At 43.2% G+C, this 24,082-nt stretch overlaps 2 protein-coding genes across 3 annotated transcripts; both read left to right on the top strand.

The window, feature by feature from the left end:
* The first annotated feature begins 121 nt into the window (after window positions 1-121).
* On the top strand, window positions 122-13,909 carry TNFRSF4 (TNF receptor superfamily member 4). 2 transcript variants are annotated; one of them, XM_030508258.1, is made up of 9 exons: window positions 122-206; window positions 866-925; window positions 5,207-5,329; window positions 5,670-5,771; window positions 6,204-6,270; window positions 6,440-6,669; window positions 6,975-7,100; window positions 7,812-7,894; window positions 12,569-13,909. In XM_030508258.1, exons 2-8 carry the CDS (start codon window positions 901-903, stop codon window positions 7,880-7,882), a joined length of 744 nt encoding a protein of 247 aa, XP_030364118.1. In that variant the 5' UTR covers window positions 122-206; window positions 866-900; the 3' UTR covers window positions 7,883-7,894; window positions 12,569-13,909. The 2 variants fall into 2 exon arrangements, with proteins under 2 accessions (XP_030364118.1, XP_030364119.1); XM_030508259.1 differs by lacking the exon at window positions 7,812-7,894 and having other exon boundaries at window positions 122-925.
* Window positions 13,910-14,392: 483 nt separating this feature from the next.
* TNFRSF18 (TNF receptor superfamily member 18) lies at window positions 14,393-22,523 on the top strand. Its single transcript, XM_030508256.1, has 6 exons — window positions 14,393-14,972; window positions 16,992-17,126; window positions 17,626-17,713; window positions 18,195-18,283; window positions 19,224-19,364; window positions 19,583-22,523. The coding sequence occupies exons 1-6, from the start codon at window positions 14,636-14,638 to the stop codon at window positions 19,732-19,734; spliced, it is 942 nt and encodes a 313-aa protein (XP_030364116.1). The 5' UTR covers window positions 14,393-14,635; the 3' UTR covers window positions 19,735-22,523.
* Window positions 22,524-24,082: the final 1,559 nt, after the last annotated feature.

Genomic DNA, 24,082 nt, shown 5'->3' with positions numbered 1-24,082 from the left:
GTTGCTGGGTTTAGGTTTGTCAGTGAATAGGAAAAACTGGAATTCTCCAGAGTACAAAATAAGGCTTTTGAAAGAACTATAAGAGAGGGATAAATGGGATAACTTCAGCTGATAACCTCATCTTCAAATAGGCTCAGAGCATCTGCCATGTAAGTCAGTGCTCCCTTCCACCCACTTACCAGCGCTCCACATGCACTTGATTGCAGGTTAGTGAGATTTTCATATAGACAATCCCTTGTCTAAAAACGTGGTGCTTAACACAAGTCATAGGGAGGGCTGGTTTAGATTGTCTGGCAAAAGGTCTAGTTTTTGCTTGCTGTTATTTATGAAGCCTTCATTAAAACAAGCAGTGACCTGCACTTTGAACTAAACAAAATGAAACGTGAAGGTAGTTTTGCAATGGGGTTGTTCACAATCTAATCAAAACAAAGGTTTTTAGCAATATTGGTTGATAATTGTACAAATGTCTGGGCTGCATCCTTGTGTTATACTCTAGTTGTTTGTACAATTCAATTATTTAGATATCATCTGAGTGGGCAAGTTCTGTCTTGTCGCACTTGCTGCTCAGCGAGCAAGTTCCAGTTTGCAGCTGAAATACGAGGATGAAATTTGGAACTTTATCTGTCAGTAGAGGCAAAGATTATACATACACAGTCTTAAGTTTTAATCTATTGATAATGGGAGCATGGAATCCCTTGGAAAATACAAGCTAACACAGTATTTAGCGAGCAACTGCAGAAGTACTGAGGTGTGTAGTGTTGTTGCAGCTGATAAATCTGAAGCTCGAGGAATAGCTGCCAACCTCCCCATTTTTATTGTATGCATGGAGTTCTGCACCTTAATGTGTTTTGTTTTTCTCTGCCAGAAATCAGGATCACATCTTAACAGCTCTAAGGATAAATGGACTGCATGGTGAGATTTGGAGGTACATGAGATTTATTCCTGTCTTAGAAATTCAAACTATTCCAGTTTGTCTGTAGACTTATTTTTAAAAACCCTTCAAATATTTTATATGCTCTCATGTTCTGGTGGGTCCTTCCCCATAGGAGCTCCCTTACTTGCTTGTAATCCCTAAGGAATCCAGTGGCTTTCTCTTTAGAGCTTTTTATTAAGGACTAGTTTTGAGTTTCATGTTGTTTGCTTGAGTACATAAAGAAAGATAATCTGCCTGCTGTTAATAGGACTTGGTATGTGAGTGCTGTGATCTCATGGATGTGTTTCATCTTTCCAGAATTCAAAAGCTTGTATAGAATAGCTAGAATAAGTATCTATAGTCAAAAATGTTGCACATATATTAAATAAAAGTAGAGAAGGGTCTTCTTTCTGACCCATAGCATGGCTCAAGTCACTACTATGAAGCTCTTTTCTCCTACTACAACCAGAGTAGCTGCATCAAGGCTCATTTTTGAGAGCAGCCTGTGGTACACATGATCCCCATGGGAATGCCAGGCAGCATTTGGCAGAGGTTAACTTGCTTTGGTGAAAATCCAGCCAAGGAGTGTGCTAGATGTGAAATGCTATGGGATAATCACTGTGTTCTCTCCCTGTTTTATTTACTTGCATATTATGGCCACATAAAGGAATCTGGCAATATCAAGCCTGGTAACACTTAATAATGCCATACATAAAGGTTGAATTCTCAAGAGATGGAATGTAGCCAACTGCTTTTATTAAATGAGCATTTAATTTGTATTTAAGTATCTTTAACAAGAATATCTGCTTCATCATCACTGCTCTAGTTTGGGGAGTTTTCAGTTTAAATGTATACAGCAGATTTTTAACCTTATCTTGTTTGTGAACATCATAGGAGTTTGCATTCTCAGGTTCTTATTCAATAAGTCAGTAATTATTCACTAGGTAAAGTCTGAAAGAGAGTTGGGGGGAGGTTAAATATTGCTGGGGGAATGATTTGAGTAATGAGGTATAAACCCACTTAAATGCCATTGAGTGTGATACTGCAGTGGGCAGCATGGGTCTGGCTGTGTTTAACTAAAGTAAGTAAAACATCTTTGATCACTGTAGGATGTCTTGTTAACTTGGGCCTTTGCATAGAAGTTGCTCAAGTCTCTTAGAACTGGAAGACCTAAAATTCAGATCTGAGATCAATAAGATCAAATGAGTAAAATTATAGTAGTGAGCCTGGAAAGATAAACCCCCTAGTTCCTAGTGTGAGCACTACTTTCTCCACGTGCTTGTGGTAGCTGAGGGCAGGACTGCATTGCCAGTGCGCTCTTCAGCCTCCTCCCTTGCTGGCTCGCGAGCTGGATAGAGAAGCCTTCTGGGGTTTGGATTCCAGAGTTAACATGCTTCTGTGGAACAAAATAGACATCAGAAGTAGCTGGTATGTGAGTATGGCACCCTTTGCTGTCGTAGAGCACACCTCTGCTGGAAGCTTTTATTTCCATGGGAGGAAATAGTGGGGGAAACACAAAGTCTCCGTTTTGGAGTCGGAGCTTCCTTTTCTGTTGTGGCAATGCAGGGAGTCTGATACTGAGTTGAAATGGAGACTGTAAATGCTGCTTCTCTGTAGCTTTTGCTAGCTCTGAGGGCAGTATCAAAATGACTGACAATTTGTGATTCCACACTCTTCCTGAGAAGAGAAACGTGTTAACAACTTTGGGTTTTATGCAGCAATGAAAGTCATGGGTCTACCTTAACTGTGAGAGCAAGGGGAGCAAATCTGTGCTTTGCCTTTTAAGGAGGAAGCCCATGTGGGCTCTGTTTCATTTTACCTATGGCTTTCATCTCTGAAGGTTTTCAGGCATTACCTCTGTATATTGCTTTAATACTCCTCTTTGCAGTCAGAAGGATCATCTCTTTAGTCCTCCTGGCTTTCAAGGCCTGTGCTTTAATCCTGTTCTACGTAGAGAGGTATGTACCTGGCTGAAGGCTCTCTGTTTTAAAGCTACGAATAGAAATCCTTTCCAAATGCTGTTCACCATATTGTCTTTTTGCCTATGAATATTTTAGTTGTGAATTGCCAAAAATAGGTGGGGGGGTGGGTGGGAAAAAGGTTGGGGGCGTGGAACACAAGCTGGGAATTTCCCAGCAACTGATGTATGAACTTGTTCTGAGCAGCAGCAGTTTAGAATCACTTCTCCAAGAGTTTGCAGCTATCAGAATTCACCTGGGACAATAGGGCTCTGCATTATGGTAGCTGTAGGTTTTTACTCCCATTTTTCTACTGTTTGGTTCTTGCTGCTGGCCGTCACTATTAGCCACTGCTTGGAACTGAAATGCAAAGAACATCAACATCCTTTTGGTGAAAAATGCTGCAGGGACTGTGCCCCTGGTAAGTGATTTTCACTGGCTGTTGGTTATACTTGCTCAATATAATATCTATCAGTTAATAAAATACAGCTTGGTGGAAATAGCATTCAGATGTAGGAAGCATAACATGGAGAAAAAGCATCTGATGAGCATACTTTCAATCAGTCTAGACTGACAGATTATTTCCATAACATACTAAATTTAAGAACCCTCCTCTTTGGAAGAGGTACATGTTCTTTAACTTCTTTTATGTGACTCTGCTTCCTTAATGTGTCAGTCTGGTGCATTTTATTGTGGGAGTATTAGCTGAGAAAAGATGGTAGCATTTATGGTGCTGTCTTTTACCTATTGCATAAAGAAGCTCAGAAATCATGCATAATAACGGAAAAGTTTAGGTAGTTAGTTCTGTTGCTGCAGATGTTTTTGAAGCTTTCTTTTGAAGCAAAGTTTATGCTGCATAAGACTTGGTGGATTTGCAAGGCAAAAATGTGCTTGATTCATAGCAGAGATTAGGAGAGCATAACTTGACAGGAAATGTGAGCTTCATCCTTTCTTGTTGTAGAAACTGTACAAGGCTGAATTTTGGGGGTTGCATGGTTTTTTTCCCCACAATCTGAGTAGCTCTGAAGGCAGTGCAGTATCAAGAAGCACAAATGCAAAATATCAAACCTCAAATACTTTAATAATTGGGATTTCATTATAGAAATGACTTGGTGATGAAGAGTGACAAGAGTTAACAGGTAATACTGCTCTTGGGGGGCAATCCCCTTAAGAAAAGGGATTACTTGTAGTACCATCACTGTTGACTGTACTAAAAGAAGGGTACATGTACGTGCCTAGAGGGAGCGTAGATCGTGTCTGTTAGCAAATCTGCTGCTGTTGGGGAAACATGTCTTCATAGTCTCTTCCTGAGCGTGTAGAGAATAAAAACGTAGAAGTGTATTGCATATATTGTGGTCACTAAAAACCTCCTGTGCTTTGCCACTGATAGTACTCACTAAAACACAGGGAAAATTAGAGTGAGCAAGAGACTTGGTGCTCGTTGTTCACCTGCAGAATGGGGAAATGGGGAACCAAAATGAAAGGTCTGTGAGAATAAGGATGTATTTAAGCTCAGCTGTAAAACCCCACGTTATTAAAGCTGGCTGTCATTCCTGCATGGAGAGAAGCTAGTGAGATAGAAGGAATATGTCCAACTCCCTTCCCAAAATCCGCTGTTAACTTGCTGTTTCAGTTTGGGCACACAGACCTTGCCATCCTAGCACATCAATCTGAACCTCCGTGTAAGTAGTGAGTATCATACAGGTTGGAAGTTGTTGGTGCAAGCTCTCAGAGCTCGTTTCTAAATGCCTCTTGTGACACACACATACTGCCTGGAATGGTAACGAACACCTTGCATTGTGTCTTGCTGTTCATGAAATGGAGCTAGTAACATCTTTGATATTGTTGGGTGCCAATACAGATGCGTATCAAATATAACCACATTCTTTCATGCCTAATGGGCTTTCAGAATGTCAGCAGGAGCTTCTCCAACCATTTATTCTTGGCTGCTTCACTAATGAATGTTAACTGCAAACCCGAGCAGTCCATTGCCATCTTTTGTATCTGTTTGGGAATGCTTTGGGTTGAATTGCATGATTTATCTTGTAAGGGAAGGTAGGGTCTGTCATAAAGCCATTGTATTACATTGGAGATCAGACCTATTTCTATGCTAAAAGCCTGTCATCAGGCCCTTCTAGTCCCTTTTAGCTGCTTAATTTGCAGTGATGCAATGGGTCAAAACTTCTGGGGATTCCAGCATATCTAAATCTGCCGAATGTTTTCAGCCAGAATTGTAAGTGGAACTATTACTTTCTGGGCACTCTTCCATTCTAATGCATGAAAATGAAGAGGGTTTCCTTCAATCACTAATCACTTTTTCCTTGTCCTTGTTTAGGTGAAAGAATGAGAAGCCGCTGCACTGCAACAACAGACACAGTCTGTGCCCCCTGTCAAGACGAATACTTCAGTAGTGAGCACAACCACAGGTTCTGCCAGAGTTGTACAATCTGCAACACTAGTAAGTCAGCTTGTAGTGGGCACCTGGTAGGATTTTGGGAGGCAATCAGGTCTTCCTGTGCTTTCTTATCTTTGCATGCTCCTCAAAGGCTGATGACGCCATAAAGCCTGTCACTTGAGATGACCAAGTCCAGAACTGGGTTATTGTTTCAATAGCTGATGGTAGAGCCTTCAGAGAGAAGCAGGCTTGTACTGCCTGAAACCTGGTGTCTTCAGAATTGTTAATAAACTATTCTCTGCAGTTGTTTCTACACACAGCAGATAGACACTGAGTAATTCTATTATTTAATTCCTTAACTTGTTTCTTGTTTCTCACTTGCCCTTTATTCCACCGTTGCTAGGAAAGGGGAGTGTGGAAGTGAAGAAGTGTGAGAAGACCTCTGACAGAATTTGCAAGTGTGTGGCAGGATATATGCCAGATGCCAGATACACACTGGGAAGTGGTAAGTTGGTGGCCTGTCAGACTCCAAACTCTTGCTCCCACTTCAGATGAGAAGGTTGCTATTTCTAATGTAAAAGCTATTGTCACTTGTCTCATTGGTATCTCCACACGAGCATTAACAGCAGGGTCGTTGTGCAGGCTGTTGCTCTGTGATTCCTGAGCTTCAGAAATCTTAATGCTCTCCTTGTTAATACCCATAATCAGCCAGTAGAGAGAACAGGAAACCTTGCCAGTTGCAGACTAAAATGAACCACTGAGCACGTTGCAATACTTCTGACTCGGTGGCTATAGATTTTAGAGGCTATGTGGGTTTTCTTGGGTCTGCTCTATAAGCTACACTACTAGTATAAGCTATTAGTGTAGTTACTGTATAGCTGTCACACAGTTATGTTGCTAACTGAACTCAAATTCTGCCTCTCTCTTTTTTTTCCAGTATGCTCACCATGTCCTGAAGGGTCTTATTCCATAGGGGGATATGAGAAGTGTCAACCTTGGACCAAGTATGTATCACTGATCCAAATACGTTCAGAGCAACATTTTGTGCTTACTTTCATAGACTTATAATTTACTTCTATAGCAGTTGATGCCCAAATCATGGTGTGTAGAGTAAACCCGCATTGAAGTCATTACTGCAACTGAAAATGACACTGATTTATTTTACATCTTTAGCTGCAGCCTTCTTGGGAAGAATACTCTTCAACCAGGGACAAAAACAGGTGATGCTGTTTGCAGCAGCCATGTCACACAGCCGACTACTTCTCAGAGTGCAACACCTACTTTGAACCTTTCCACCACACCCCACAAGAATAATACCTCGACTGCAGTGTTCGCACCATCCAGACCCAGCCTGATTCCTTCCATTTGTTCGGACACGAGCAGTCCCACAGAGACTAACTGGGGTAAGGAGAGGGAATGACTAAGTCTATCTCTCTATTTATTGCTAGAGCTTGCAGGAATTTCATGGAAATGAAACCACACTCTTTCTCAGAAGCTGTATCTGTATTTTATACAGTCTTCAGTGAGACATACACAGGTTTCTACATTAGTTCCCAAGCCAGCTTGGCAGCTGGGATTTTGTGTAGGCTGTGTGGTTCAGCCTAGAACTTCTGGAGTTCTAGGTTCCCTCTTTTGAATCTAGGAAGCCATGGAAACTCCAGCTAGAGCCGTGAATCCTTTTCAGTGTTGTGTTCTGGTTTTCTTCCAGGGTCTATATCACTTATCCTTATTTGTCTGATACTGCTCATGGTGAGTGGAATGTCCATCCTCCTGTTGATTATCCAAGCAGCCAAAAAGGAGACCAAGAGGAGGCCTCATAGAAACAGCCATAAGGGTGAGTTTCTTTTTATGTGGAAACATGTATAGAACAGAGAATAATCAGGGTCCTCTGAACTTTGCTAATTGTTTCAGTCATAATGAAGTCTACCTGGCCAAGTAGCACAGTGACATCCAACAGTGGTTGATCCTCTATGTAGTCCTAATACACTGGAGGTCAGAGTGTCTCAAGTTTGCATTCTTATAGAGCACAGATTCCCTTGCTTGTTGCCATGCAGAAGGATTCTCTCTCTTTCTGGTTTTAACTCTTCCTAGCTTTCTAAGCTAGCCCTTAGTCCTTGCAAAAATGGTTTAATGATTTTGTGCAGGGAAGTCTATTCAGTACAGAGAGGATCCAGGATCAACAGGCTTTAAAAGAGTGTATTGTGAAATCTTTTGCCAACGTAGAAGTGAACTGTTTTAAAGTATCTCCTGCAAAGAGAGGAAAGGTTTGACTGAGATGAGCTGACCTCTATATTCAGAATTAAGTGGCAGTTTAGCTCTTGAGTCAGCCTGCAGCTGCCTTGTGTTCTATTCACAGAGCAGTGATAAAGTGTATTTTCACTGTTCCCGACACTTGATGTTCCCTAGGCCTGACTGGAAAGACAAGCACTGACCCAAATATCATTCATAGGTGCCTCGTCATCCATGAAACTAGGGAAGTCCCTGGCTTCCCTTTTCCTGCCCTTTCTACACTTATTTATTTGATGTTTTATTACCTGTCTTTCAGAAGAAAACAGCTTTCGACTTCCTATCCAGGAAGAACAAATTGACTCCGATTCTAGTCTCATCAAAAACTGACTCCACGTTCTGTTACTGTTTCCTGCGTTTCTGAGCCGATGGATTGTAGTAACAAGTGATGTGAAAGTGGTCTGTGGCTGGATGTGTGGGGTGTGTAGCTGTTTAGTTGTGCTTCAGCTCCTCTGGGGCTCGTTGAGTGCCCCCTTTGGTGTTAGGATCCATGGGAGTAGCTGTTCTTGGTGGAATGGTGGGGGTCTTTCTCTTGGGCCGATCCTGTGCATAGCATCCCTGTTGCCAGGACTGAGTTGGTATAGTCCTCTAGTGCATTTCTAGCCAGTTCTGTATGTAGGGATAGGGAATTGTCTTTGAACTGAAAAAAGTGTTTAGGAAGCTGTAAGAACTGATCATTGAGCAGACAGAAAACAGGGAAATCCAAAGACCTGCTTTATGACCGAGTTTATATCTCATCTTACAGCTCTGAGATGCTAAGCAGAGCCTGTCTGTCTTAGTGCAGGTATCTCCAGTATTTCAGTTTAGTTCCCAAATGAACTTTCCTTACTTTAGGTGGAGAATCTCCCTGATGAACCTAGCCAGCTTCCCTTTGTGCTTCCATTTCTTCAGCTTATCTCTTCTTGGTCAAGTGGAGTAGCACCACGATCCTGGTGCTAGCTATTGAGTGACTATTGAGAGATGGCTGCTCAATGCCACTTCTCTCTTCCCTGCATGTCTTCAGACACCCATTGAGACAATGTCACGTTACCATATTGAGCAGTATCCCCACTGTCAGCCCAACAAATGGAATGACTCATGATCACCAAGTAGCTCCAGATCTCCAAGTGTTTGGAAATCTCCATGGAGATCTTCATGTGTGTGTGAAGTAGAATACGTGGATTGCCAGAAGGCAAAGGGAATGGTCATTTCTGATGAGAACATTAGTAGTGGAAACTTGTTCAAAATAGGAGGAAAGGCAGAGTACTCGCTGAATACAGGTATTTTACATACACAGGACCAAAGCATATGCCAAAATATGCAGCAGGAAATGTATTCAAGAATACAACTGGTATCTACAAACATGTTGTTAAACATATGTTTTCTTATATGTTATACATATGGTATACTTAGCAATGATTTCCTATTTTGAAGTGCATATACAATGTATATAAACATTTGTATTGTATACAAAGCGTGATAGTGACTTCTTGAAATAAACTGTAGTAGCAGCTAGATGTGCATCTTTGTATATGATTGGAGAGTACAAATAAGCAAAAAAGTTACTACAGTGTGTATAATTCCAATGTGTGTAAGTCAGTCCAGTGGCTTAGCAGGGTTTGACTTCCATGCTGCCTTTAGAGTGCTGTATGTAGTGGTTTTCTCTGTTATCTGGCCAGGCGGCAGGGCTGAGCGTTGCTGGGATGTTCAAGATGATAAAGCTCCGCCCCTTGAAAACACAGAGCCTCTGTGGTGAATGTAGAGATCTTTGAAAGTGTGCTGTGTCCTAAACGCTGTCATCTTGCAGCGAGTTGGATGGCAAAGTGCAATGGATGAATCAGAGAAACGCATTCCAGGGAACACCCAACACATTCTCAGAAACGATGCTTATCAGAGGCCAGAAAGCTCATGTTGTGCTCGTAACTGAGCAAGGTGCAGATAACTAATGAGCCACCTGAGGCTGTGGGTTACGTGGTGAAAATGCAGCCCACAGGAACAGATGAGCTGTTGGCTTGACACAAGTGCTGCAGTGGCAGCAGGGCCTCTCTGTGGTGTGGGCTTAGCAGCTCATTCCAAGAATCTCACTTGTTTCCTGCCCTCTGGCTCAGCTGCAGGAGAAGATGCCCGAGTGCACTGTTCTTGTGCCTCCCTCCCACCTCATCAGGAAATGAGGAGATTTCCTGCAAACCAGGGCACGGGTTCCCTCTGGCTGAGGAGGGAACCGTCACTGGCCCTGGAGGTGCTCAGCAGAGGTAGGGGAGCTGAGGACACGTTGCATTTGCTCATCAACCTTTGGGAAATAGGCAGACAGTGCCGAGTGGCTGGATCCTGTGACAGCAAGTCATCCCAGGCTGGAATTGCTGGCTTTTGTGCTACTGGGAGCCAGGCTGTGCTGCTTTAGAACTGCATCCAGTCACTGTGCCAAGATGTATAATCCTATCAGAAGAGTTAAGCCATAATAACATTTGATAGGATTGGAGGCATTTATGATTTGATTTATTTTTGAGGATTTGGGTAGATGGCTGGTTTAAGTAAACAAATGTAGATATTTCACTCTAAATAAAGGCATAACAGTGTTGTTTTAATTGCCATGCTCAGACTTGTTACTCATTTGTGCAAAACTTGCTTGGATTTTGTGTTCCAATTCTCCCTAAAATGGCAGGAAATAGTTAAAAATAGGCAGAGAATCTTGAACAACTTGGTGCTGCCTCCTGCCCACACTTGTCTTCCTACGTGCCAGAAATGAAACTTTCCCTTCTCAAAGGTATGAGCCTGTGTCATGAAGCAAGTTCCTGTTTTTGAACCATTCAGATTTCCCCTTTTTCAGGCACTTGAAAGAGACCCAGTCAAAGTTGTGCAGCTTCAGCTAAGCTGATAAAGATAAGGAAACATTTTCCAGTGTAGTGCGGTAAGCTGAGGTGTCAGGTCTTTTATTCTGCAAACCAGGGGTAACTCTGGGTTTAGTGTGACCTGTGCTGGCAATGGGAATACTTGATGATACGTGAATTAAATGCGTCTTGGTTGCCACAGAGCCTGATTCAAGAGGTCACTTAAACACATGCCAAACTGTCTGCATGAATGTTGTTGACAAATTTGGGCCTCTGATGGCTTTAAGAACCATCTGTAAAATGAACTAATAATTCCTTTTGTGGTTTTGGATGAGAATAACACCATTTATTTCCTGAATAACTTCTTTTCAGCTGCACTAGCCATGAGTTACAGGCCACAGGGCCAGCCTCTTACACTGTTTCTTTAGAACTACTTAGAGACAGAGGTTAGGTCAGATGGCCACAATGAAATGGGAGGAAAACCAAACAAAAACCCCAACCCCTATGGTCTTCAGGATTTCTACCTACAGTATTTCTTCTCTTACATGTGAGGCTCTCACACATGCCTGCTTGGAGTGTTAACAAGGCTATTTGTTCAACATGGAGGTTTAGTTTGCTTATTACTTTGCTGCATTCAGTTTTGGAGAAGAATTAGGACAAGAGCAGATGGAAAAAACACATAAATGGGCTGGGTTTGGAGTTCTTGAACACTCCTTTCAGACTGCACGTCTGGCAGTTAACGTGTATTTCGTGTTTCAGTAGGTATTAAAAAGACAAACCACAGGTCTGTAAGTTTATGCTTTTCATGTTCACTTCCTCCTTGGTCTTTTTTGGTTTTTTGGTTTTCCTCTGCGAATACATGGCAAGTTTCCTCTGCTGCGACTAGGCCAGGTCTTTTATCTCCTCCTTTTTCTCTTCACATTCTCCTGTGGCTTAGAAGCGCATCAAAGTGACTCAGGTTTGCCATGAGAGACTGAGAAAGGTCACAGCCACTGGCAGACATCGTGCCGGGTGTGAAGCTGGGAAGGAAACACACAGGTTGGTACCGTCAGGGAGTTGGTGGATTTGCCTTTGTCTGCTTTGGTTCCTGTCTCTGAAATGTCAGTTATGCTGCTGCCTGGCCCCTGTGCCACTGGGATTGTCCGTAAGGAGTCACCCCTTTGGCAGCCAGGCTCTGAAGCACCCCAGAGGTGACTGAGCCTTGTTCCACAGGCCAAGGCAGAGCTGCCAAGTGCATGGTGCAGCATCCTTAGCACTGCTCAGAGGATCCAGGGCTCTTTGCAAAGCCCTCACTCTTTCAGGGTGAGAATGACTTGCCTTGAGAATCCACATGTGGCACATTATGTGTGAATGACCCACTCTTCTGCCACATTGTTCGACTGCTGTGGTCCCAGCCCTACCTGTGTCAGGTTTGCAGGGCAGTAATTCTCCCTGGGTGCCAAAAGAAGGCAGGTCACGGAACTGCAAATACCCCACGGGCCCATGGGGTAGGCAATCCCAGCCCCTGCAAAACCTCAAGTCTGGCCTAAAGGCCAGCAGAGCTGGAAGGAACACACCAATTTTGTCTTCTAGTTTCAGGCTGCAGATAAATTATTTGTCCTTAAGGGGGTTTTTTACTCCAGTCTTCTCATAGTCATATGTGAGCTGTCACTACTTGTGTGGTATCCTACAGAGCAGGTGATGTACTCATGCACGTGCCTGTTGTAGTACCAAACTGCACCCCTGGTGTGGCAGGTCACTTCATGTTGTGTAACATCTCTTGCAGCTGTCATAATATAAAGGCTCTTTAAGTAAAGATTGAGTGACACTTGTTTCCCAAGAGCATAGACAAGTTCTGTACAACAGAACATGAATCTTGCAGCTAGCAATGGAGTATTTTACAGTGGGATGAAAATGATGTAAGAGCTGGAGCTTACACGGCAGTTTATACATCAGTTTACCAAATATCATTAGTCATTCAGAAATTACATAGAATTCATGTGAACCTGTTCCTAGTAGAACTGCATGGCTTCTTTGGTCACCCATTATGGGTAATCAGCAAAATCTCAGTGTCAGGAAACCAAATCCTCTCCCTGATAACAAAGCTCTCGCATGGATGATGTTAAGTCCGAGGAGTGCCAGTAAAGCCGCTGGATGTGCACGAATTAATGATGTGTTTGGGAAATGGTTATGCTCTTTTTTGTCTTCTTTATTTTGTTCTTCTCAAAAGGCTGGTAATTGGGACAGACAAAGTGGTGGCTCCAGTTGCCCCAGGCAAAAAGGAAACTGAACTGAGGCGATGTGCATGATATTCAGCTTGTGGCTGGATGTCCTTAAGGTGGGCAGAAGTAGAATTCACAGCCTGTTCTGCACGTACTCGTAGGAGTTTGTGCCCTGAATGCAGAGGTACAAGCTGCCACATTGGTGCACTTCAGTGGGTGGAAGAATCCACTGGTTCTTCCTTCAAATCTCATCCCTAACACTAGAAGTGCTCCTGTGTGGAGATCACGGTAGCACAGAGGAAGGAGAAGGGGTTAGGAGATGTGTAACATCTTTTCTTCTGTTCCGTCACAGTGTGTTGTTTCAGCCTTGATTTGTTCTGAGCTTTGTATGGGTATGGGCAGGTATGGCTGAAGATAGCCCTTTCTTCTCTGTTTGGGGTGTTTCTGTGCCTCTCTGCTGAAGGAAGGAGAAGAAACCCACCTTTTCTAGGTCTCTTGATATAGTGAGGCTGCATGCTTAGAACTCTGAGGTTCATTTCTTTGCGGCAGTCCTCAAAGATTCTCAAAGATGAAGACCTTTTCATCCAAGACTGAGGAACTAGAGCGTGGCATGTAAGAGGCTCTTGGATCAAACTCCAGCACAAGCCCTTGCAGAGCCTTTCTTCAAAGAGACAGTTTGGATGCTCCTTTTTAGTGATGAGTGGGGACTCTGAACCCTGAGGTGTTTCTGAGCACAGCTCCATGTTCTTCTCTTTGCCTGTTTGAGACTCTGCTGTGTCTTCCTGTTCCATGCGAAGGAGAAGGCACTTTGTGGTGTGTGTTCTCAAACAACCCTGAAGACCACATTGCTTCCAGTGGCCTTTCAACCCTTGGGATTGTAACGTTGAATACAGGCAGCAGTGTGGAACCTGCCAGCAGTGATATGTATCGCACACAGGACTGAGTGAGAAGAGGATTGACAGATGAAATGTCATTACCTTACGTCAGAGACAGGTAAGATTAGCTCTAGAAAACCCCCAAAGATTTTAAAGCCGGATAGTCAGGTCATTTCTGAAAGGTCACTGCTGACTTCAGAGGTTTAGACTTGGCATGTACAACTATTATCTGTGATCTGACTGTAAATGTTCCATCACTTGGCAGTGTCTGTGCGCGACTGTAATGCTTGAACAAGAAGGAGAACATGTAGAGACGAGTTCAGAAGAAAAACAAGATTCAAAAAAGGTAAGAGGAAATAAATTGTTAGTTCCTACTCTGATAAACACCAGGTATCACATGCACTAACTGCCTCTATAGGGTTCCCTTATGTGCCACCTGCCAGTTGTCTCCTTAGGCCCTTTGGAGGTCCCTTCTCTATTGCTGTGTTCATGATGTTGAGCAGAAGTCTGGTTAATGTTCATATTGGGTATTTAGGCAGTGCTAGTTGTTAATGTACGTCTCTGAGCTTTGGAGGAATGGCAAATTCCTCTATCTGGAATGACTGCACTGTCTTTGTCCTGGGCTGCTCTGTTGCTAGTGCTGTACTTGTAAAGATGAGGAAAGGCATCAGGAGAGATGGAGCAGCCACAGCTTCTCTGGGCAACCTGTGCCAGGGCCTCACCACCCTCACAGGGAAGAACTTCTGCCTAACATCTAATCTAAATCTCCCCTCTTTCAGTTTAAAGACAGTTATGTATACAGTTACATAGTTAAATCCTTGAATGTTTCAAAATTCATTAGGATAGGAACGGGATTAGGAGTTAGATTTGATTTGGAAGCTGTGGCTGCCCCATCCCTGGCAGTGTTCAAGGCCAGGTTGGACACAGGGGCTTGGAGCAACCTGCTCTAGTGGAAGGTGTCCCTGCCCGATGGGCTTCATGGTCCCTTCCAGTCCAAACCATTCTCTGAGCTGTAAGTCAGAATGAAACAGTCTGAGAGTGCTGATGTTCACGCACTGATTTAATTTGCTTTAATTTATATAAACTTGCAAAATCCTTTGAAAACGGGATTATGTGATGCTACATCTTGCTCTTAACCTGCTGCTTCCCTAATGGAGACACTGGTGCATGGTTGCTTAGCCCTGCTTTTTTAAGACTTTGATGACATCAAGCAAAATCTTCTCCCCGCCCCTGAAGAAACAGGAAGAGTGCAGCCACAAAAAGCACAGTGTCTGCCCACAGTGTCAGTGGGAAGAGTGCTTTTGCAGGGAAGTCCTGATACAAGCCCACCCTTGTGTGCTTTTGGGTTGTATAGCTCAAGACATGGCTGAGCAGACAAGTGAAGTTGGTCGCCTCAAGGTTCGAGCTTCCTTGCTGGTGGTGATGTGCCTATGGCAGTGGACGCAGCAGACTCTGGCAACAGCATGCAGTGATGGTGAACTGAGAGTCGTCAGTAAGGATGAAAAGAAATGCTGCCCCAAATGCATCTCAAACACAGGTAAAGGAATGATGTGTCTGTCCTTTTTCTGTTCATCAGTACTGTTTTATGTCAACCAGGTAATTGAGTGTGGGGAATGTGTATGTGAATGTATCTTGAGTAACTCTATATGCAAACCAAAATGGCAAGGACTTCCTTCCTGCCCTCTAAATTGGTAATGTGTCTTAGCTATAAACTTCAGAGTGGACTCAGGTTTCAGATTTGTTATGTGCTTATACTTGCTATTCTGTGGCGGGAAAGGGAAAGTTGAGTTTCTGTGGGCTGATCTTGCTCACAAGGAAAGAAGTTGTTCACCTAACCCTGACTCTGAGCCATTCAAACCTGGTTTTAAAGTCTGTGCCATTCAGACTTCGGAGAGAACACAGGGAGTGCTGCTCTCTGTAAGGCTGCCCTTTGCAATTTGTGGTCCTAAAGAGCAGGAAGCATCCCACTTTTATCCTTCCATTCAGCTGACCTGTTCGTGTCCCAGAAGTAAATGCACAGGCAAGCTCTCAGGTGATCATTAGTTTCAACAGCCTGTTCTAACCTGTATCCCTGCCTGATCTCAGGTTGGTGGTGAGATGGTCATGGATTCTCGCTTGTCTGTAATTTTAAGTCAAATTAGAGTTGCATGACCTACAGCAAGGAATGCTCCTTCCTTTTCCTTTGTCTCAGGGAAGCCTTGTCTAGCTAGTGTGGTAGTGCTGTTGTCCTGCAGGTTAGCAACAAGAGCAGCTGAGAAGTTACATCTTTCGTTGGTGCTGAAGTAGGAGTCAGCCTCCCACCTATTAGTAGCTTCCATATAGCTGCCTTAACCAACAAGGACATCGAGTTCTCTGTGGAAGCAGTGAGTGGGCACATGGGATTTGTGGCCATGAGCAACAAATAGGTGAAGAGCTAGAGAGTCCTCAGTAGTGTGGAGACCCATGGGTATTTCCCTTCCCACTCAGATAAAGTCACCCAGCATGAGGGAGGTGAGTCATTGCTTGGTGGGATCAGCTCCAGGCTCACCCACTGGCAATACACATAATGAAGCAGCCCCAAGCTGTTTCCATGTTGCCAGACTTCATGAAGTTTGGAAGCACAGTAAGAGGAGGCCAGTTGGCAGAGGAAGATGTGGGCAGTTCCCTGGTAGCCCTGTTCATTCCATTACCCGCCTCAGGAAATCATCTGTGCTTGTTCTTTGCTCCTCAGTGTGGGTTTTTGAGCACACTAATGAGCTAGCCAGCATTTCCATCTGGTTTTTTCTTTCTTTAAGGTTACACAGCTTCCTGGCTGAACAGCACTTTTCCTTAACTGGTCTCCAACTGCCTGAAGGACTGCTTGATCCTGTTTACTGATGGGATTTGTATATATGATCAGTCTTTGCTTTCAGGAACCCAAGAGCCTCTCAGAATTAGAGGTGATATTTTGAGTGCAAGCAAAATTCATAACAGAACTCCTCTAGAAATAGAAGGACAGAGGATAGGAAGGGTGCTGGGTTTATAGCTTGGATTTAGACCCACTTCTGCCAACAGACTGTAGGAAGCAGCTGCTGTTGTTAGGAAAGGCATGGAAAAGGAGCTCTGCTTCACTGGCCAAGGATCTTTTGGGCATCCCTCCTCTAACATGGCTGAGCCTAACTCAGAAGAGCTCTGGAAGTGTTCTGAGAGCTGACCGCATGGATAGTTAATGTGTGATGCTTTGGGGCAGTAACAGTGCCCTCCTCATCTCACAGTGTCTAAAGCTGCACACTGTAGTAAAGCAAACCTGCTGCCTTAATTCTGTCTGCCATGACCTATGCTGGTGTTCCAGGTAAGGGAGAAGGGTTACAGTGGTAAGTCAGATAACCATGGTGTAGGAATCTGAGTGGTGCTGTATTTGAGTACTCTAAACTTTATCCACTAGGCATGGATAGAGCGACACCTTTCTGGTACCCACTTTTTCCACCACAGCACAATAAGGAGCTACTTCCCCCGTGTCAAGCCAGTAAGACTAATGCTGAAGTTAATTTCTGGCCTCTATGACAAAGGCAAATCTTAATTTCTTTCCTCTTCACAGGAGACAACAGCACATGCCAAAACACCCAGGACCATGACTGCAGATGTCGTCAGGGATACAGCTGTGTTGACAGTGCATGTCTCTACTGCCAGAAACTGCCTGAGTGTGCAGAGGGCGAGGAGCTGGTGAAGCTTGGTAACTAAAGAAACACTAATGACTCTGGGAGACAGAGTCCTGTATAAGTGGCTGCTGAGCAGCAGCTTCCATCACTTATGATAAACTGCTTTTGGAAAGGCTTGTGATGCAGAGAGAAATGGCATTTATATACTATGGTCTCTGTGACTAAACCCCTTGCTCTCCTGTTTTATAACTCTTCCCTTCCGAAATTTGAGACTTTAACACTCAGACCGTCAGTATTGCTTCCAACCTGCTAGAACTGTCAGTAGAAGACTTTTACTCTGTGTTGCCTCTTATCCTTACACCCTCTGCTGTCAGATCAGACTGTTCTGTACCAATTCTGCAAGGGATCTGCCCATACATTTCCCAAACATAAAGGTGGCAAGAACTGCTTGTGCTTTTCTGCATTCATAATGCAGAAAGAGTGCAGAGGAAGTGCATTGTTCTCTAATCTGTTGCATCTCCATCTTTCATAAGGGCACTGACCACTAATAATTCATGTTCTCTTTTCTTATAGGCAATTTAGACTTCACATTCAAATGTAAGCCATGTGAGATGGGAACCTATTCTAATGTGAAGAATGGCTGGTGCCGTAACTGGACTGAGTATGTATTTATTGGTTCTTTTCCTCTTTAGAGAGGCATGATAAAACTCTCAAATAATTAATACTTAAATTAGAAAATAAAATGTAATCAAAGATGAGACCACTGATGAGATTGAGGTTTTTATATTCAGCAATATATGATGTGTCTCTCTCCTTGGCTGTATAAAGAGTTGCTCTCAAAGCAGAATTTAAGAGAAACTCCTGTGTATTCAGCTTGCTTCCAAGTCCAGCTCAAAGTGATGCAAAATTATTCCACACATAGCCATCACTTGAAAGAAGGGACTAAAAGAATATGTACATAAGCAATTGTAACGGAGTGTTATCTTGTTGGGGGACAGCCTTAACTTTACCTGCACTGCTATAAAAAGGGAAAAAAGGAAGAGTGGAGGGAAGGAAGAAAGGGGGAGCCAAGAGAAAGGCTGGAGAGGAATGAAGGGCAAGGCAGAGGCATTCTAAATGTGACTTTTTTTCTCCTCTTCTAGCTGTGAAAGCACTGGGTTTCTAACAATCAAGCAAGGCAACAGTACACATAATGCAATATGTGGTTTGCTTACTAAGGAATTGGAGCAAGGTACTTTCTCACCATGATTTGATTTTGTTAAGCTCATAACTTTTCTCTACACTTCTTCAGTTGGTGACTTGCTGCGTAGATACCATCCAGAGCTGTTGTGTTTCTTGCAATATTAATATAGGTAGAATTGTTGACCTGGGCAAAGATTCCCCCATTAAAGCACTGTCAGGGCTAAAGGCAGAGAAAAGCCCAACAATTGTCCTTGAATAGAGCACAATTATTTGGCAAATTATCAGTTTTCCATTGAACTGCTCTTACTGTTTTGCAAGATTTTCTTAGGAGGACAATAGCTTGGTTAGTCATCCACTTCCTTTACAAGTATTAATTGAGTCCACAACACCCAGAATTGAAACTTCATCTCTTATCATGGATCAAATTAGATAGGAGTAACTTTGCAGGTACCAAGTATCTTGAAGCCAAGAAGCTGCGCTGCTCCTGTCTCTCCCCCAACCCTTTTCCCTGCAGTGAATTGGTGCCTTTCAGCTCTGGGACCTTCATTCAGAGAAATTGAGAGTTCTACTGAGCCAAACTGCAGAGAGGTGCTACTTTTGACTTCCTTGAGAGAGACAAGTGTGAAAATTTGGCTTGCTGTAATGCTGTTCAGGGAGACAACAAACCCAAATCCCCCCAAAAAGCAAAACCCAACCAGAGTAGATAGAACAAGTGACAGCTGCAAGAGAGGCACTGAACAATGAAGAGATCAGGCACGTGGGTTTTTTGCATGAAGGCTTCTTCCCACAGACAGTGATCTATTGCACCCTTGACTTTGAGCATCTCAGTTTTATTATTAATGCCTGCACTGTTTTCTTTTTCCCTTGGAAAATTATTTTCCCCAGAAAGAGGAAATTAATCTCTCAATTTCCTTGGAAGAACTGCCTTACCTTTAACAATAGGCTGGCCACATGACTTCTTAACCTTTATTAAATACATTCAATTGCAGCTCCTGTTACAATTGACTCTCTCTATACCACCATCCTGGCCATCCTGACTGCAGTGGCTGTGTTTGTTCTCATCTTGCTGACCTTCATCTTGCATTTCTGCATATGGTCACTGAAGAAAGAAAAATACCATGCAGCTGATGGTAAGTGCACTGGTGTGGACTTGTGTGTGGCTTTTCAGTGGTGAACAATGTGTCAGAATGGAATCAATTGAGTTGAATAGATAGAGTAAATACAGATTTACTCTGATTTTGGGCCTGTATCTTTGTCCTTTCCTCAGAGAGGGGCTGTAATGGGCAGCTAACTGACATGTATGAAGACCTCTTGAATGTACCAGTGCTTTTGCTTATTCTCACTGCAGATCTGGAACACATCTACCCTAACCAGCCGGTGGCTCCACAGATGTCACACCACAGAGAAGAGACTTACAGCTGCCAGCTTCCAGAAGAAGAACATGGAGACAAAACACCAGAAGAAAAGCATTGCTATTTCCACCCTCAGAGCCTACAGTGAAACAGATGAATCGCAGTGTGCTGTGAGAAGGGGGAGCTGAGCTCAGCTTTTCCAAAAAGACGGGAGGGGCTGGGTACATAAAGCATCATTATATACCTAGCAATAAGGAATGGGCTTGGGGGAGTTTTGCTGTGTTTCTTCTCAACAAACCTGATGTTTAGAAGCGGAAATACTACTCAGGCTGACATTCAGTTCAGCAGCATTCCATTAGTGCCAGTTACCTGGGTTGTTGGGTTTTTCATTGATGCTCTTTTCAGCTTCCTTGCAGACCAGGCTCCCTTCTTGTTGTTACTCCCTTTTGCATCTCCTGCACATGTCTCTGTGGTGCTCCCACAGACTGCTACACGTGTAGAAGGCTGGTGTCCCACCATCAGTCCCTTCAGTGCTATGGGAAGTACAGTGGGACCTACAGCTTTCACAGGCTATCTGTATTTCCAGGATGTGTCCTGATGCTCATACTAAGGGAATAAGGGGTTGTTCCCAGCAAGCATATCTACTACTTTTCTCTAAGCAGGCAGTGCTTTTCATTCCTGCCAAATTGCCCTCTTTGTCATAGGGGAAAGAGCCATTAGTCTTAATCCATTCAGTCCTTTCCCATCACAACAGAAGGTGTTGATTAAGCCAGGCTCAGTGCAGAGTGAGACTGCTGTGGCCACATCATTTGTGCTTGCAGGGATTTTTCTGTGCAAGTTCTGTGATCCCCTCATCCTCTCCAGGGAAAGGAGGGGAGAAAGGAGTGACATTTATCCTCCTTCTCTTCTCTAACTCAGCAATCCTTGGTACCTGGGATACTGAATTACGAAAGGGAGACTCAAATGAGGATCACGCTGTCTAGAGAATGACATTTGGTTTAATGCTCTCTTCTCACCTAGTTTATAGACTAGGAAAAGACAGTGGGAAACAGAGAATAGCCCAACATTTGTTCCTGATGCTTTTTTACCTCATCCCAGAAGAAAAAGAACTGGAATGTCTGCTGGTGTACACCTGCATAGCTCCAGTGGCTTGATCATCAGCTGGAAGGTGTTCCCCTTACAGAAAATTGGAGGGTTTTTTAATGTCACATTAGTGCTCCTCCAGCTTCATAGAGCTCTAACATAGCTGGAATGAATTGTGTTGCCTGAATTTAAAGGGGCAGGCTTTCAGCTGGGCTTGCTTGCTTGCAGTGAATTGATACTGATTTCAAATAAGAATCTAGCCTGTGGCTTCAACTGGTTAAAACTTAACTAGTTAAAACTCACTATTACTGCAGCCACATGTGTTTTGTGGCTGCAATAATAGATTCAAAGCTCTGGATGCTGCCTTGGTTTGGCTTTCTGGTGAAAGCTGCTTGGAGTCAACCCTTATGACCAAATCAGCTCCAGGCAAAAGTGAGGTTTGAGTTGCCGTTCACATGAAAGGTTATAAATCTCTCACAGTACAGCCATTGCATCAGCTTCCTCACAGTGTCTTACAGATAACAGAAATAGTACAGGGCTTCAAAATGAAATCCTGACAGAATAATGACATTTCTGTTAATCACCTTACTAAATACTTAGAGGGGATTATTCCAAGTCTAATATGCTGGTTTCAGTAGGGCTCTGTGAAATTACAGCAGCTGTGGAGCAGGAGTTATTGCCTCCACAGCTGTGTGATGCAAAAGCACTTGAAGAGACAATCCTAAGAAGTGGGACAGTGGGACCTGGGTAAGCTAGTCACCAGCTTCTGTGCTCCAAGCCAGGCTTAGTGAGACTGGATAATGATCTACCTGGTGGACTTTAACTGAGGTGGCTCCATGACCTCTCCAGGCAATCCAGTCCAGTAACTGATTTCAAGTCACAGAAGGAGAGAGGTTCTGTTAGTTAAAATGTGTATTAGCCATTATGGTGAAGAATTGACTCTTCAGCACCTTTTTAAGCATTTATAATCATCTCTTCTTGGTTTCTTTAGACTCTCATCCTACTTTACAGTAGGAAACCACCTGCTTGTGGTTTCTAGACCTCTTAGTCTCTCTCTGAGCTCTTTCTGCTTGGTCTTTCTTGAAGCCTTCTCTGGAGGAAGTCTTGGCAAGCTTGAATAGAGCTGGAGGATTAATTGTATGATTCATGGACATGGCTTTATTGCTGAATATTTCTTCAAGAGGAGTTATCCTGTCTTTGCTTTTTTTCTTTTGTGCATCATAGAATCTTGCAAGTGGGTGAAATAACTGTAAGGGAAAATGAAGTGCAAAGGGTTGTCCTTGTTCACTAGAACGTATTCCTCTGTAGTTCTAGCTTTAATCTTCCAGCTTCTCTGTGACTGTGTTTTCTGCATCTGGCATCTCTATACCTTCACTTCCCCTTCATGTAGAGTGGGAGCAGAGATAGTGTGAGACATAATTAGTACTTTCAATGTATTTTTGCCTTCTTTGATCCTCTCAATGTTCATTCTTGTGTTACTGATAATTTTTCCCATAGGTATCTCTGTGAAATGTGCTTAAAAGGAGTGAGTTTTCCTCTGTTGCTTCAGGAAATGTGCAGATTCTTAATTGAGGTGAACTGGAGATTCAGCCAAGGAAAGGTGAAAGCATTGGATTGGATTAATAGGATAACTTCTTTAAAGTGTGAGACTCTCTCTGCCTTGTAAGCAGTTTGCTGTGGGATTTAATATACTCAGAAGTCTAAACACTGGCCAGGGAAGACACTTCTTACTGCCTCTATGCTGGCCATATATATTCTTGGCTCTGTATTGGCTCTTCTTGGGGTTTTTTTTAATGTTTTCAGCAAGATTTCTCATTGTGACCTTTTGTGAAGGTAAAATAAACTTGGAAAATGGAATGAAGTGCCTCTGTGATATAATTAAACAAATAGGAAAGGTAGGGGTTTATTCTTTAGCTTGTCCCAGTGTTCTTGAGCACCCTTAGTTTTACTTTCCCAATTCATCGTCTTTCTGACAATGGCAGAGAAGCAGCAACATTTTGGGGGCAAAAAAAACCCCAAACTATTTGAGGAATGAAAGGATTTGAATGTCTGCCTGTGCCTCTGGCAACAGGCAGCAAGTCTTGGTGAGGTGTACAAGGCTTCCTGGGCTGTGGGTGTTGAATAGCTGACACTGCTGCCACTTAATACTGAAAAAGATGATCAGACCCATATTATTCATTGGAAACTTGCACAGTGGCCTTTGGGGTTTCTGTGTGCCTACCTTGCAGAACAGTTCCACTTCCTGCTTACCTAAACCACCTGACTTCAGGGCTGCTTTTTGATGGGAAAAGCAACCAATTTCCTGACTTCTTAAAGCTCCAATTCAGAGGGAAAAACCCAAAGTGTGAATCATTGGAGCCCGGGAGAATTTCAGTGAAAGAGCTCTTCTTTACATCAAAGGAAATGAAAGCTATTGGCTCAGAACAGCGAGCTTGTAAGAAAACACTGTACTTAAGTTTCCCTTCAGAAAGCAAGCTTTATTTTATCAGTGTGCAGTTACTGCAGTGTTTGAACCAGATCATGGCTGAATTTTCAGCTCAAATCCTAGAGTATATGGGGTTTTTTCAGGTTCTGATTTAAACTTCAGGTTGAGCTTTGTATATGGACTGTAGGTGAAAAGAAGCTTCTCATTCAAGGAAATGGGGATAACAATATTCTTTTTTCCTTCAATCTTCAAAAGAGAAAATAAAATATCCCTGAAAAATATCCCAAAGTTCCTAGAGATTATGTCATCAAGCAAATTTAGAAATATGATGTTCACCTCTATGTAGGTGAAGCTTAAAAGGTATATGTCACGCTTTTAAAGGTATGTTTTCATGTAATTTTTTGTGGGACAGTTGGTAGCACTTAGTCCTTGTTTTATCAGGAGGTGTCCAGCACTTATCTTAAGCTCGTCTTTGGGTTGTCCTATGAGGAATCTAATTGTAGAAGAAGTTCTTGAGCTACCAGGGATGAGTAAAAGCTTGTTACCATTTCATGAGAATGGAAGGTGTCCCTGCCCGTGGCCGGGGTTTGGGACTGGATGAGCTTTAAGCTCCTTTCCAACCCAAACCACTCTGTGATTCTATGAAATCCTATGAAGCCTTAGGAGTCAGCTCTTTTAGCACGTGTGCTTCAATAATATTTAAAAAGGAACACCACTGACAACTTAGGCAGCTATTAATGTAACAGATTTTGTGGTTTCTTCAAACCTGACATCACTCAGCTGTGTGTGAGAGTCACTTGTCTTCCCCCGGAGAAAGGGGAAGTGGTCAGCACAGTGGGAATCGAAACCGGCTGTCAGGAGGGAAGCCTCTGATTGCTCTGAGTTCTGGCATCTTCCAGTGACCCATCTCTGATGTTAGAACCTAATTTAGAAGCTTTTCTCTTCAAGGCCAGGTTGGACACAGGGGCTTGGAGCAACCTGCTCTAGT

The sequence above is a fragment of the Strigops habroptila genome, chromosome 16 (assembly GCF_004027225.2).
Source record: "Strigops habroptila isolate Jane chromosome 16, bStrHab1.2.pri, whole genome shotgun sequence".
Taxonomy (NCBI): domain Eukaryota; kingdom Metazoa; phylum Chordata; class Aves; order Psittaciformes; family Psittacidae; genus Strigops; species Strigops habroptila.
This window is presented reverse-complemented; position numbering and strand designations above follow the sequence as displayed.

What these genes read in the sequence shown, in the direction of transcription:
- TNFRSF4 (XM_030508258.1), top strand. Translation starts at nt 901, where the DNA reads ATGGACTGCATGGTGAGATTTGGAG. An exon ending in CTGCATGGTGAGATTTGGAG is followed by an intron (nt 926 to 5,206) that starts GTACATGAGATT and finishes GTCCTTGTTTAG; the next exon opens with GTGAAAGAATGAGAAGCCGC. An exon ending in CAGATACACACTGGGAAGTG is followed by an intron (nt 5,772 to 6,203) that starts GTAAGTTGGTGG and finishes TTTTTTTTCCAG; the next exon opens with TATGCTCACCATGTCCTGAA.
- TNFRSF18 (XM_030508256.1), top strand. Translation starts at nt 14,636, where the DNA reads ATGACATCAAGCAAAATCTTCTCCCCGCCCCTGAAGAAACAGGAAGAG. An exon ending in CAAATGCATCTCAAACACAG is followed by an intron (nt 14,973 to 16,991) that starts GTAAAGGAATGA and finishes TCCTCTTCACAG; the next exon opens with GAGACAACAGCACATGCCAA. An exon ending in TGGTGCCGTAACTGGACTGA is followed by an intron (nt 17,714 to 18,194) that starts GTATGTATTTAT and finishes CTCCTCTTCTAG; the next exon opens with CTGTGAAAGCACTGGGTTTC.